At 44.2% G+C, this 12,755-nt stretch overlaps 1 protein-coding gene across 4 annotated transcripts; it reads right to left on the bottom strand.

Moving 5' to 3' along the window:
* Positions 1-2,028: 2,028 nt before the first annotated feature.
* MTHFS (methenyltetrahydrofolate synthetase) lies at positions 2,029-12,748 on the bottom strand. 4 transcript variants are annotated; one of them, XM_056571554.1, is made up of 4 exons: positions 12,314-12,338; positions 6,911-7,000; positions 3,801-4,062; positions 2,029-2,405 (listed from the first exon to the last, which is right to left on the bottom strand). In XM_056571554.1, the coding sequence occupies exons 2-4, from the start codon at positions 6,941-6,943 to the stop codon at positions 2,188-2,190; spliced, it is 513 nt and encodes a 170-aa protein (XP_056427529.1). In that variant the 5' UTR covers positions 6,944-7,000; positions 12,314-12,338; the 3' UTR covers positions 2,029-2,187. The 4 variants fall into 4 exon arrangements, with proteins under 4 accessions (XP_056427529.1, XP_056427527.1, XP_056427531.1 ...); XM_056571552.1 differs by lacking the exon at positions 6,911-7,000 and having other exon boundaries at positions 12,314-12,748; XM_056571556.1 differs by lacking the exons at positions 6,911-7,000; positions 12,314-12,338 and adding an exon at positions 11,909-12,061.
* Between the last annotated feature and the right edge of the window lie 7 nt (positions 12,749-12,755).

Here is a 12,755-nt window from a genome sequence, read left to right as displayed (position 1 = left end):
AATGTACTAATTTATTTTCTAGTTTTCTTTCTCCTCATTTCAGATCCGTGTATCCTGTGGACTACGACGATGACCAGTGTTTTTTGTTTTTTTTGTTTAATGTTAATAAAATGGTTAACGAGGACTTGTGAGGGAGTGTTTTTGGAATAAAAGTTTTTTAAACATTTTTTTTTATTTTATTTACTTTACAGACTTAAAAGGGGTATTCCGGGCAAAAACATTTTATCCCCTATCCAAAGGATAGGGGATAAGATGTCTGATTGCGGGGAGCCCGCTACTGGGACCCCCCGCGATCTCCCTGCAGCACCCGCATTCTATGCAGGAGCTGAGTCTCCAGTTTTGGAAACCTCCGGGTTTCCGGGACTGGGGACGTGATGTCACGCCACGCCCCCTCCATTCATGTCTATGGGAGGGGGCGTGACAGCCATCACACCCTCTCTCATAGACATGAATGGAGGGGGCGTGGCGTGACATCACGTCCCCCGTCCCGGAAACCCGGAGGTTTCCGAAACTGGAGACGCAGCTCTCACATAGAATGCGGGTGCTGCAGGGAAATCGCGGGGGGTCCAAGCGGCGGGCCCCCCGCGAACAGACATCTTATCCCCTATCCTTTGGTTAGGGGATAAAAATGTTTTTGCCTGGAATACCCCTTTAATAGTGGAAGCCAGGGCTTAGCACCAAAAACAGATAGCACTAACCCACAATTATTACCCCAGTACCCACAACCACAGGGGTGTCGGGAAGAGCCGGTACCAACAGGCTCGGAGCGTCAAATATGGCACTCCTGGGCCTAAGCAGTAACAGGCTGGTATTAGTCTGGGGAGGGCCAGTAACAATGGTCTTCGCCCACCCTGGTAATGTCAGGCTGTTGCTGCTTGGTTGGTATCTGGCTGAGAATGAAAATATGGGGAACCCTATGCATTTATTTTTCCCCCATAAATAATTTTAATAATAAAAGAAAAACACATTGGGTTCCCTGTATTTTTATTCTCAGCCAGACACCAAACAAACAGCAACAGCCTAACGTTACCACGGTGGGCGAGGACCATTGTTACTGGCCCTCCCCAGCCTAAATAACGCCAGCCTGTTACCACCTAGGCCCAGAAGCGCAATTTTTGACGCTCTGGGCCTGTTGGTACCGGCTCTTCCCAACACCCCTGTGGTGGTGGTTACCGGGGTAATAATCTGGGGTTAGCGCTAGCTGTTTTTGGGGCTAACGCTAAGCCCCAGCTTAGTATATGACTCAGTCTATAAGACGGCTTCCACTACTGAGCCTGTAAAGTAAATAAAAAAAACACATTTAAAAAAACATTCCAAAAAAAAAACACTCCCCCACAAGCCCTTGTTACAAAATGTTGTTAATATTAAACAAAAAAACGCTGGTCATCTTAGTCCACCAAATCTGAAGTAGCCCACAGGATAGACGGACCTGAAAAGAAAAAAAAAACGTGTAAGTACATTTAGGAGGAAAAACACATACATTTTATTTTTTTTTTTGCTTATGTGTGCTAAGAAAATGGTATTCCAAAGTGATTATTGGTTTTTGCTTATGTGAGCCAAATTTATCAACCCCCTGTGATAGTATGATAAATGCGTGTATGATAAGCAAACCCAAAGCAAAAAAAAAAAAATGCCTATAGAACTCACTTACCAAAGCAAACCATGATAAATGTCCCCGTTAATACATAAGTGTTAAATTGTAGGGGTCAAACCAAAACAACCTTAGGAATAAAAAGCTAGGAGTGATACAGCACTTACTGAGTGAACCCCCCCTTCGTGTTACTGAAGCCTAGACTATACACCACATTGACAGCTGCCAGATAAGGATTTTGATGGCAAGTTAATTAAGACATTTTCATATTACTTTTCCATTCTTATAGATCTTTCCTGCTTGGGGAATTTGCCTGAATCTTGGACATCCCATCTGAATATATTTACGTTCTTTTATCCAAATTACATCAGATTTCTGAGCCATTCATGCAGAAATAAAGAGTTCACACACTTTCTCTTTCAGCTATATTAGAAAAGATGAGACTAATGAGGTTTCGAGAATATGGAGCATAGCTTTATTCTGATAGCAGGTACAACTGAACGGTGGTTAAATGAAGAGGAAGGAAAGATCTAAGGGCAAGACGCTGTCGAGATTGGAAAATTATCACGTCGTCATTTCTTTAGCATCTCCGGGTCTCAGGCGCAGATGACTTCATCTATCTCAAAATCATTTTCCGTTACAGGGATGGAGTCACAAATCTGCTCTTGAAAAGCCAAAGCGATGGTATATGGTTTGTCAGAAAGATGACGACTGTAGCGCTCTAAGAAAGTATCATAATAGCCTTTACCCCTTCCCAAACGGTGACCTTTGTCGTCAAATCCAAGTCCTGGTACAAGCACAAGATCCAGTCCTCCTGTAATAATTTGTTTGTATATAAGTAGTTGTTGTACATTTTCAAGAGTTTATGACTGGGGCTTTACTGAAACCTTTAGTTATCTAATATTGCTTGCATCAGCCAGCTATAATAGCAAAAGGGCAAGGTGTCTGTAGATACCGAAATCTAGAGGGATGTCAGGTTACATTGTAGGTTGCTGCTAATGCCTTCGTAATAATTGTGGCAATTCAAAGGCTATGGACACCTTTACATATTTTTTGTGAATAATATATTTTATGCAGAATAAAACATTTCTGAAGTTGGTTTTAGAACATTATTTTCACCATTTTTGCAGCTTACACTTCTTACAATACACTGCAAGCTGCTCAACTTCAATGGATCTTAATCCTTATAGCCAGCTCATGTTGGTTCAATATTCAGACTATACTCATTCTTCTAATAAAGGCACATCTAAGCTCCAATCTGATATAATCTGTGGTTAGATGACCATTCACAAGAATGAGAAGACGGCTGATGATTGAGTCAACAAGAAGCCAGTTGTTGGGATTAAGACTGAACAGATCTGAGCAGTTTACAGTGTAACCTGCACAAGAAAAACTGTAAACATGTATTAAAACCAATTACAGTATTTTATTCTATATAAGATAAAAATGCATCAAAAACTAGGAAATGTGTCCATAGCCATAAAGAAAAATTGCAGAAATGTAATATATTTCACCAGCGATATTCACCCTTTGGAGTCCTAGCTATTGCAAAATCTGAGTTAGCAGAAGGGCTATAGGTAGAAGTTGCTGTTGTTTTAAACTAATTTTACTTTTTGGAGTCATTTCAAACGGTTTTCCACCAAACATGGTTGTCTCCTATCCAATGGGGACCCCATTGATCAATGGAAACCCTCAACGAACACTTGAAAAAGCTTCTTCTTCACCATCATTTAACACTCCAATGATGAGTTGTATCTCCATTCAAATTTCTCCTCCCTACAGTGCTATGGATAAACTGAAAATACAGTATGAAGGAAGTATGTTATCTTATAAAAGGAGAGATCTAGTTGCAGTGATCGATTCTCTTTTAACAGGTTTTTATTACCAAAAAGATAGAGGATAGACAGGACCCCCGAAATCAGAAGAATACTGTCAAGTTATTTGTTCCTATTTCTTTTGGATTTGGCTCAAAAATGCTATTTAAAACTGCATATGCGTTTCTAGGCTTATACTTGTGTTCATTCCTTCAAAGTAGTTCATTGCTCTCTCTGCTTTTTTACCTTAAAAATTCCATAAACCCCAATAGTTTAAAAAAATTGATGAAAATGATATAATTCTTGTATTTGGTATACCATGACAGAAGACTATTCCTACAAAACAAATGTGACCTGAGTAGATTGACAAAATATAACCCTACAGAGGCTCTCACCAGTGGCCAATGCCTCCTGTCTGCAGTCTTCTTCTCCAGGCTGGCGTACGTTCCATGTGGTTACTGGTAACAGGTTGATTTCCTCCAGTGAACCGAGGCTCACCATATCCATATGTGTACTGCGAGGCTGGTAACGTGGAATAAAGCAAGATTTGTCTTGACGGAAAATGTCACGTATGATGTCTCCAGTCTGGATCTCATCAGACATATTCAGAAAAACAGCAATGCGCTTAGCGCTCTGGTAGCGGTGGTGAGAGAGTAACTGCAAGAATATTTTATCATGAGAAACTATGCACATAAACCTAATAATAATAAGCTAATAAACCTAATTTAAAAAAAACTAATACTGCATGTCAGTCTTTATACCGCACTTTATGTAACACAAATAATGTTAAGAGCAATGTGTTTGGTGTGTGCATTAGTACTCTGTCTAGAAATGCACAATCTGATTTCAACTTTATAGTTGAAAAAAAAAATAAACATCAACCAAAGGCCAGGTGGACACTCTTCAATAAGACTTTTTGACCACTGTTGGGTTAATGGTGCCCAGTGCATATGTTTGATATGCATGTATAATTAAAGCTTTTCCTAAAATATACTCTATGGGGGAGATTTATCAAAACCTGTCTAGAGGAAAAGTTGCTGAGTTGCCCATAGCAACCAATCAGATCGCTTCTTTCATTTTGCAGAGGCCTTTTCTTTCACATTGCTTCTTGATGAAGGAAGTGATCTGATTGGTTGCTATGGGCAACTCAGCAACTTTTCCTCTAGACAGGTTTTAATAAATCTCCCCCAATATGTAGAGCTCATACGTAATGTGCACTTGAAGAAAATGAAGCGAGGAGCAGGTTGCAAACTGCATATCATGGAGGTCTAAAAATGAGTGAAGGAACTGGATTTGCAGACGAAAAAAAAATGCAACTTTTTTCAACACAAGGTAACCACTACCAACACCAACAACAAAAGTGTCAGAAACAAGAATGTATGAAACATTACAAAAGTTTATTTATTGAGAATAATATAAAAAATGCATCATAGCAATTAAAAAGCACAGTGTACACAGCTGGAAGAAAAGGCAGGAACATACAGGCTCAAAGTGAAGGGTATTAGAATGAAAAGAACACTGACAAACGTTGCCTGACGAAGCGCATTGGCGTGAAACGTGCGTTGGGGTAGGTGCAGGTAACTACATGGCTCTGTTGTGGTAATATACACTTGTCCTTTTCTCTGACTGTTGTTGCACTTGTACTCAGTTTATTTAGCCTCTCTGCATTGACTGCATTTCTTCATTTGAGTCCCCTGTTTATGCAACGTTTGTCAGTGTTCTTTTCATTCTAATACCCTTCACTTTGAGCCTGTATGTTCCTGCCTTTTCTTCCAGCTGTGTACACTGTGCTTATTAATTGCTATGATGCATTTTTTATATGATTCTCAATAAATAAACTTTTGTAATGTTTCATACATTCTTGTTGCTGACGCTTTTGTTGTTGGTGTTGGATTTTCCCAGTGGGTGGCCTCGGCAACATGTTCTTTGTTGTATTGCCTTATAGGTGACACAAGGTAACCACTAACAAACATAAAAGTCATTGTATCCATGCCACATGTATTAATAGTTTTTGTAAATGTGTTTTAGGATTATCTGGTCATCCCACTTTACAGTTTATGAATTGCAATATATTTTACAATTAAGAAAAAAAAAACAGAGAGTGCAGGCACTGCAAGTATCCCCTTAGCTCCGGTCTGCCTTAATGTGTGGCTTACTGTGGTGAACGTGTGAATGCACACCAGTCCGAATTGATGGTGCTCTTTTGCATAGCATAGCAGTACATTATAATGTCCAATAAAGAGAATTCCAAGGGCACTCACCGAGTACTGTGTGACTTCTTTATTTTATAACACGAATGCAGGATAAGGCAGCCATATGCCACTACTAGTGTAAGACACCAGTGTGTTAAGATAGGTGACAGCTGTTTCTTTCCGCTAGGAACTTAGACCATTTCCTCTAAGCTATGAACTCCTCCTTATGTACACTCCCCTTCTAGTGACGTGAAGCACAGGTGAGTGGAAAAATGCATACAAATAGAACAGTGTTGTGAAATACAACTACATGTATATAAATACTTAAGATCTATTTGAAAAAAAACTAAACACAGTGCTATAGGAAGACTCTGATATCAATTCTACATGGTCTGTTCAAGTTCCTAATGGAAAGAAACAGCTGTCACCAATAGAGATGAGCGAATTTACAGTAAATTCGATTCGTCACGAACTTCTCGGCTCGGCAGTTGATGACTTATCCTGCATAAATTAGTTCAGCTTTCATGTGCTCCGGTGGGCTGGAAAAGGTGGATTCAGTCCTAGGAAAGAGTCTCCTAGGACTGTATCCACCTTTTCCGGCCCACGGGAGGACCTGAAAGCTGAACTAATTTATGCAGGATAAGTCATCAACTGCCGAGCCGAGAAGTTCGTGACAAATCGAATCTACTGTAAGTTCGCTCATCTCTAGTCACCAACCTTAATGCACTGGCGTCTTACACTTGTAGCGGCATAAGGCCACCTTATCCTGCATTTATGTTATAAAACAAAGAAGTCACACAGTACTAGGTGAGTGCCTTTGGAATTCTTTTTGTTGGGCAATATACTTTACTATTCTTTACTTACAGCCTGTATGTAAAAATCTGCATGAGCAATTTTGCAAGCTTCAGAGCTGAAATCTTGCAACAATCCTAGAGGGCTTAACCTCTAAGTGCTCAAATAATGTAGATGTTGTCACTGTCACCCCAGTCAGTTCTCTGATCGGCTTAATTGGTTGTCAAGGCAGCCAGCTGCCTTTTTAAAGGCAAAATAGCAGTACACCGCAAAACATAAGTATTGCAGTGTACTGTACATATGCTCAGGTGACTGAATGATCTAGAGCAGTGTTTCCCAACCTTTTTTGGCTCCTGGCACCCCGCGAAAAAAAATAATCGTGTGGCACCTCTACAGAAGTTGACAAAATTAAAAAAAATTTAAAAAATTAAAATAAAGGAAAAAGGCCGCAATACACAATATCCAATATCTATTTATCAGTGGGTATGTAGTTTAAAGTGCTGCTTTATACAGCAACTCACATGTGACGTCTTCTCTGATAAGCATTGTTCCATGTTCTTCTCCGTCTGGTCCTGACCATTTCTTCCAGCCACAACTCTTCACCGTTAAACCTGCAAAACAAATCTATTAGGCTCCGCATTAGCCTCCAGATTCCCCTTTTACAAATGAAGAGGAATACAGGGGCGTATAGGTGTAAAGGGGTAAAAGAGGGGTGTACAGGGGAGACAGGTGTGTAAAGGAGTGTACGGGGGTGAGAGAGGGGTTTACAGTGGTGGCAGAGGGGTGTAGAGGAGTGTACATGGGTGGCAGAGGGGTATAGAGGAGTGTACATGGGTGGCAGAGGGGTGTAGAGGAGTGTACATGGGTGACAGAGGGGTGTAGAGGAGTGTACATGGGTGATAGAGGGGTGACAAATGGGTGTAAAAGAGTGTACATGGTTGGCAGAGGGGTGTACATGGGCGACAGAGGTGTGTAGAGGAGTGTACATGGGTTGCAGAGGAGTGTACATGAGTGGCAGAGGGGTGTAGAGGAGTTTACATGGGTGACAGAGGGGTGTACATGGGTAACGGGGGTGTACATGGGTGACAGAGGGGTGTGGAGAAGTGACAGAGGGGTGTAGAGGAGTGTACATGGGTGGCAGAGGGGTGTACATGGGTGATAGAGGAGTGACAGATGGGTGTAAAAGACACATGGGTGGCAGAGGGGTGTAGAGGAGTATACATGGGTGGCAGAGGGGTGTACATGGGTGACAGAGGGGTGTAGAGGAGTGTACATGGGTGACAGAGGGGTGTAGAGGAGTGCATATGGGTGACAGATGGGTGTAAAAAGAGTGTACAGGGTGGCAGAGGGGTGTAGAGGTGTGTGGGTGACAAGGAGTAGACTGGGGTGAACCTGGGTGACAGGGATGGACAGGGGGGTGGACATGGGTGACAGGAGAATAAACATGGGTGAGGGGGGAGGATGGACATGGGTGAGAAGGGGGATGGAAATGGGTGAGAAGAGGGGGGGATGGACATGGGTGAGGGGGGGATGGAAATGGGTGAGGATGGACATGGGTGCGGAGGGGGGATGGACATGGGTGAGGAGGGGGGATGGACATGGGTAAGGAGGGGGATGGACATGGGTGAGGATGGACATGGGTAAGGAGGGGGGATGGACATGGGTGAGGGGGGGGACGGACATGGGTGAGGGGGGGGACGGACATGGGTGAGGGGGGGACGGACATGGGTGAGGGGGGACGGACATGGGTGAGGGGGGGACGGACATGGGTGAGGGGGGGACGGACATGGGTGAGGGGGGGACGGACATGGGTGAGGGGGGACGGACATGGGTGAGGGGGGACGGACATGGGTGAGGGGGGGACGGACATGGGTGAGGGGGGGACGGACATGGGTGAGGGGGGGACGGACATGGGTGAGGGGGGGACGGACATGGGTGAGGGGGGGACGGACATGGGTGAGGGGGGGGATGGACATGGGTGAGGGGGGGGATGGACATGGCTGAGAGGGGAGGGGATGGACATGGTACAGTACCATAAGCAAGCCCTTTTTTCTTCCCCGTTCTTCCCCTCTCCGGCAGGGCATCAACCCAGGGCTCCGGCAGGACAGTCATTCACTGCGCCACAGGGGGTAGGGGGACGCTGGGGCACAGGTCCCTACATCAGCCCGGTGCAGCTTCCGCATACTTCCCCTCTCTGGCAAGGCACCCACTGGGCTGCAGTGGGGAGGGGGACACTGGGGGATGCATGGACGGATGCACGGTCAGCGCGCCGGGAAATAAAAAAAAAATAATTTTGACAGCAAAATCCCGCAGCACCCCGGTTGGGAATCACTGATCTAGAGGGTAGAAGTATAACATTTCTACATCTACCTCTAAAAAACTACAGCTTGCCATACAAAAAATAAGCCCTCAAACAGCTTCATAAAAGGAAAAATGAAAGTTATGGCTCTTAGGAGTCAAGGAGAAAAAAAAACTAAAATAATGAAAAAAAGGAAACATGATCTGGTCTTTAAAGCAATAAAGGGGTTATCCAGCAAAATGTTTTCTTCAATAAAAGTGCTAAGGCTGTGTTATAATCTAAGAAAAAAACTATGCCTGGTTTCAGCTGGGCACTTAAAAACAAAAAAAAACAAACAAACAAAAAAAACATTTTGCTGGATAACCCCTTGGACTTTCCAAGACTGAAATATTGATAGAATTTTCCCCTTGGAGTAGGACATCCAGTTGGCAGGGTTCTGATGAGTTTTGAAGTCCCTGGTGATTAGCGGGGAACAGATTACCAGAGACCAACACTGACCAGAGTGCAAATGCCATGATTTCCATGTGTATTTTATGCAGGTTTTATTGGGTGGCATTTAAATTGGGCTATTTTAACTTATTTTTTTCATCAAAAGTGAAGAAAAATAACACAAAAAGTATTGTTTGTGTAAAACCACCCTAAAATCCCTTCTACATAGGACATTATTGGGCACATAAGTGTTCCTATGAATGCTTGCTCCTGATAAAGAGAAGATGCAATACTCTGGAGTCTCAAGAAAGTCCAACCATGGTAGTCAGTGAGTAGAAAAAGTCAGAGGACCAGATCGCGCAGCAGCCATATACTCCTCCATACCAAGAAAAAATAGCACCTCCCTAAACCAGTCAGTAATTGTAGGGGGGATCACAGATTTCCATCTTCGTGAAATAACACTGCACACCGCAGCTAGCAACCAGTCTACTTTTTAAGTCCTTCACCCCTCCTGGTAGGTAGGTAGCCTTTTTTTTTGTGAAAAGAGGTCTGTCATGGTGGAAATCCATGCCAAGGAAGAAAGTGTCGGTACACAGGCAAAAATGGTATGTGATTTTTTTCCACCCTTTTTTGGGGTAGTTGTTTGGTGCCATTGCACCATAGTTATCAAATGCTGTGGGACACTTTGCTGCAATGGCACCAAACCACCATCCAAAATAAAGGAGGAGAAAAAACACTTAAAGGACAACTGCAGCGGTATGACACTTATCCCCTATCCACAGGGGGGATAAGTGTTTGATTACGGGGGGTCCGACTGCTGGGACCCCCCTCGATCTCCCTAACGGGGCGCCGCCATTAGAGCTCATGGTGACGTAGCGTCGACCTAGAGGTCGACGGTGATGCCCCGTCTCCTCCCTGTCCCCATACAGTTCTATGGGGGAGACGGGGAGGCACGAATGCTGCCTCTCCCATAGAGATGTATCCTGTGGATAGGGGATAAGTGTTAATCACGTTGCAGATGTCCTTTAACATAGTCACTTTTTGTAAATTCTGCCCTAGAAATTTGTGCAAAAGTGTGTAAAATCAGACACTCCAGCCAAACAAGAGGTTTGGTACCAGGAGCTGAGCTGCACTTCAAACACACAAGAGGCTCTGTGGGAAAAGCAGGATTAAGGTATAAATACTTTACGTTACGTGCCCTTTTTAAACATGTCCATTGGCAAACCGCCAAAAATGGGATCCCGACATACTGTTGACGGAAGCAGCAGACTCCATTCACTTTTGTGGCTGTAAGGAGTCATGCACTATTTCAAAAGGCAACAGCCCCCATCCTGAGTCCGCTTAAAGGGGTACTCCACTGGCCAGCCTTCCCGCTGAGTTCAGAACGTTTATTTCCGAATGCAGTGCACACGCCGCGAGGGTCGGCCACGCCCCCAATACAAGTCTATGGGAGGGTACGTAACGGCCGCCTCACCCCCTTACATAGACTTACATTGAGGGGTCGTGGCCTGATGTCACAAGGGGGCGTGACCCACACCGCAGTGCGCGCGCGCACAGCGTTTGGAACATTAGTTCCGAACGCAGCCGGAATGCTGGAAAGTGGAGTACCCCTTTAAAATAGGAGATACACCCAAACTGAGTCACTATGGGCAATTCCGTTCGACAATAGGGGTACTTCCATTACAAATTTATGTCGGCATCCTATTTTTAGGTACTAACAATAATGGAACCCGATACCTCCGAGAGACAATCGTGAAATTAGTCTCTTACAATTTTACAGAAACGGCTGTTTGATTCAGTGTTTTCCAAACAGTGTTGGGGAGATTCATCAAAACCTGTGTAGAGGAAGAGTGGTGCAGTTGCCCATAGGAACCAAATTGCTTCTTTCATTTTTAACAAGGCCTTGAAAAATGAAAGAAGCAATCTGATTGGTTGCTATGGGCAACCTTTACTCTGCACAGGTATTGATAAATATCCCATCCTGTTGAAGGCTGTCTGGGCATGATTGTAGTTTTGCAACAGCAGGAGACACACTATTTGGATAACACTGGTCTAATGGCAGAGGGGCAGATCTTTATCCCAGTACTGTGCAATGGAGGTACAACTAGGGTCGCCACCTTTCTTGCAAAAAAAAAACAAAACATACTGGGCTATGCTAATTTGCATAATTAATTATATATGCGTAACATCACCGGATACACACGTGTGGGGGATATTTTGTCCTATTTTGACCCCTATAACTTTTTTATTTCTCCTTATACGGGCATGTATGAGGGCCCATTTTTTGCGCCCCGATCTGTAGTTTTTAACAGTACAATTTTTGGTACTGTGGCTCAGCAGCTGTCCCAAACGAAAACTACAACTCCCAGCATGTTGGACTATATAGTAGTATATAGTATAGGTCAGTTTCCAAACCAGGGGTGCCTCCAGCTGTTGCAAAACTACAACTCCTAGCATGCCCTGACAGCCAACGGCTGTCCGGGCATGCTGGGAGTTGTAGTTTTGTAACAGCTGGATGCGCTCTGGTTTTGAAAAACAGATATAGCATATGGTGCAACATTCCAGGAGTTGGAGGGGGGTTGGTTGGATAAATACCGGCAATGTACTGCCAGTATTTTTAATATAAAAATACAAGTGGCCAAAATACCGGCCAGGTGACAACCCTAGGTACAGCCAAGCTCCATAGCCCACTCCTCCTGATAGACCGACGGTTTTGTGGAACCATATTGAAGGAGTAGACCATAAATCACTGACCGGCTATTTGTGATAACAAGCGATTGAACAGGTGTACCCAATAAAGTGGCCGGTGAGTGTCAGCTGACCACAGGTGTACTTTTCAATGGACCACATATAGAGAAACCTTGATAAAAATTTTTTTTTTAAAACAGCCTCTGTTGCCCACAACAATCAATCCCAGGTCTGCTTTCCATTTTGGTTGCTACAGGTAACAACAGCCTGTTACCCAAAACAACCAATAAGCGTTCAGTTTACAAAATAGAAGCTGCCGCCTGACTGGATGGCACGTGCCCCGCCTCTTTCTACAGCAATGGCAGTTTTTTTTTTTTTTTTATAAACTTTATTTATAAGCACACTGTTCGCCTGTCTATAAATTGTGTCGCCCCCTCCCTCACATAATACTATTGAGGTCAGAACTCCCCACCATGTTGCCCGGGCGATAGTTTCGTGCAGCACACACCTTCCGAGTCACTGCCTGGGACTGTTGAAGCTTCTCTAGGTCGCTTAGGGCCGCTAGCTTCTGCTTCAGCTGAGCCCTGAGCGCCCGCTTGGCAGCTTGTATGGACGCCATCTTGGCACAGATAAGGGGGGGGATACAGAAAAATAACACGTTTCAGTCGTGCCGGGCTCCTCCCCGCTGGCTGAGCACCGTGACCCTATGTACCCACGATCATGTCCACACATGTGACTGGGGGTGGGCAGCGGGCTAAGACTCAATGGCATAAAGATCTGTCAGCTGATGTCAAACTACACTTCCCAGCATGCCATCGGGGGCCGCAATGCATGCCGGGAGCTGCAGCTTCACAAACAGCTGATGGGACCATAGATTCCGACGCAGCACAGCGGGCCGACGTTCCATCTTGATGACGTCACAGCACGTCACCACCCATAGAAGGAGTGGG

Source organism: Hyla sarda, chromosome 4 (genome assembly GCF_029499605.1).
Source record: "Hyla sarda isolate aHylSar1 chromosome 4, aHylSar1.hap1, whole genome shotgun sequence".
NCBI classification, from domain to species: Eukaryota; Metazoa; Chordata; class Amphibia; order Anura; family Hylidae; genus Hyla; species Hyla sarda.
This window is presented reverse-complemented; position numbering and strand designations above follow the sequence as displayed.

What these genes read in the sequence shown, in the direction of transcription:
- MTHFS (XM_056571552.1), bottom strand. Translation starts at nt 12,424, where the DNA reads ATGGCGTCCATACAAGCTGCCAAGCGGGCGCTCAGGGCTCAGCTGAAG. An exon ending in CCCAGGCAGTGACTCGGAAG is followed by an intron (nt 4,063 to 12,313) that starts GTGTGTGCTGCA and finishes ATATTCTTGCAG; the next exon opens with TTACTCTCTCACCACCGCTA. An exon ending in ACAGGAGGCATTGGCCACTG is followed by an intron (nt 2,406 to 3,800) that starts GTGAGAGCCTCT and finishes AAATTATTACAG; the next exon opens with GAGGACTGGATCTTGTGCTT.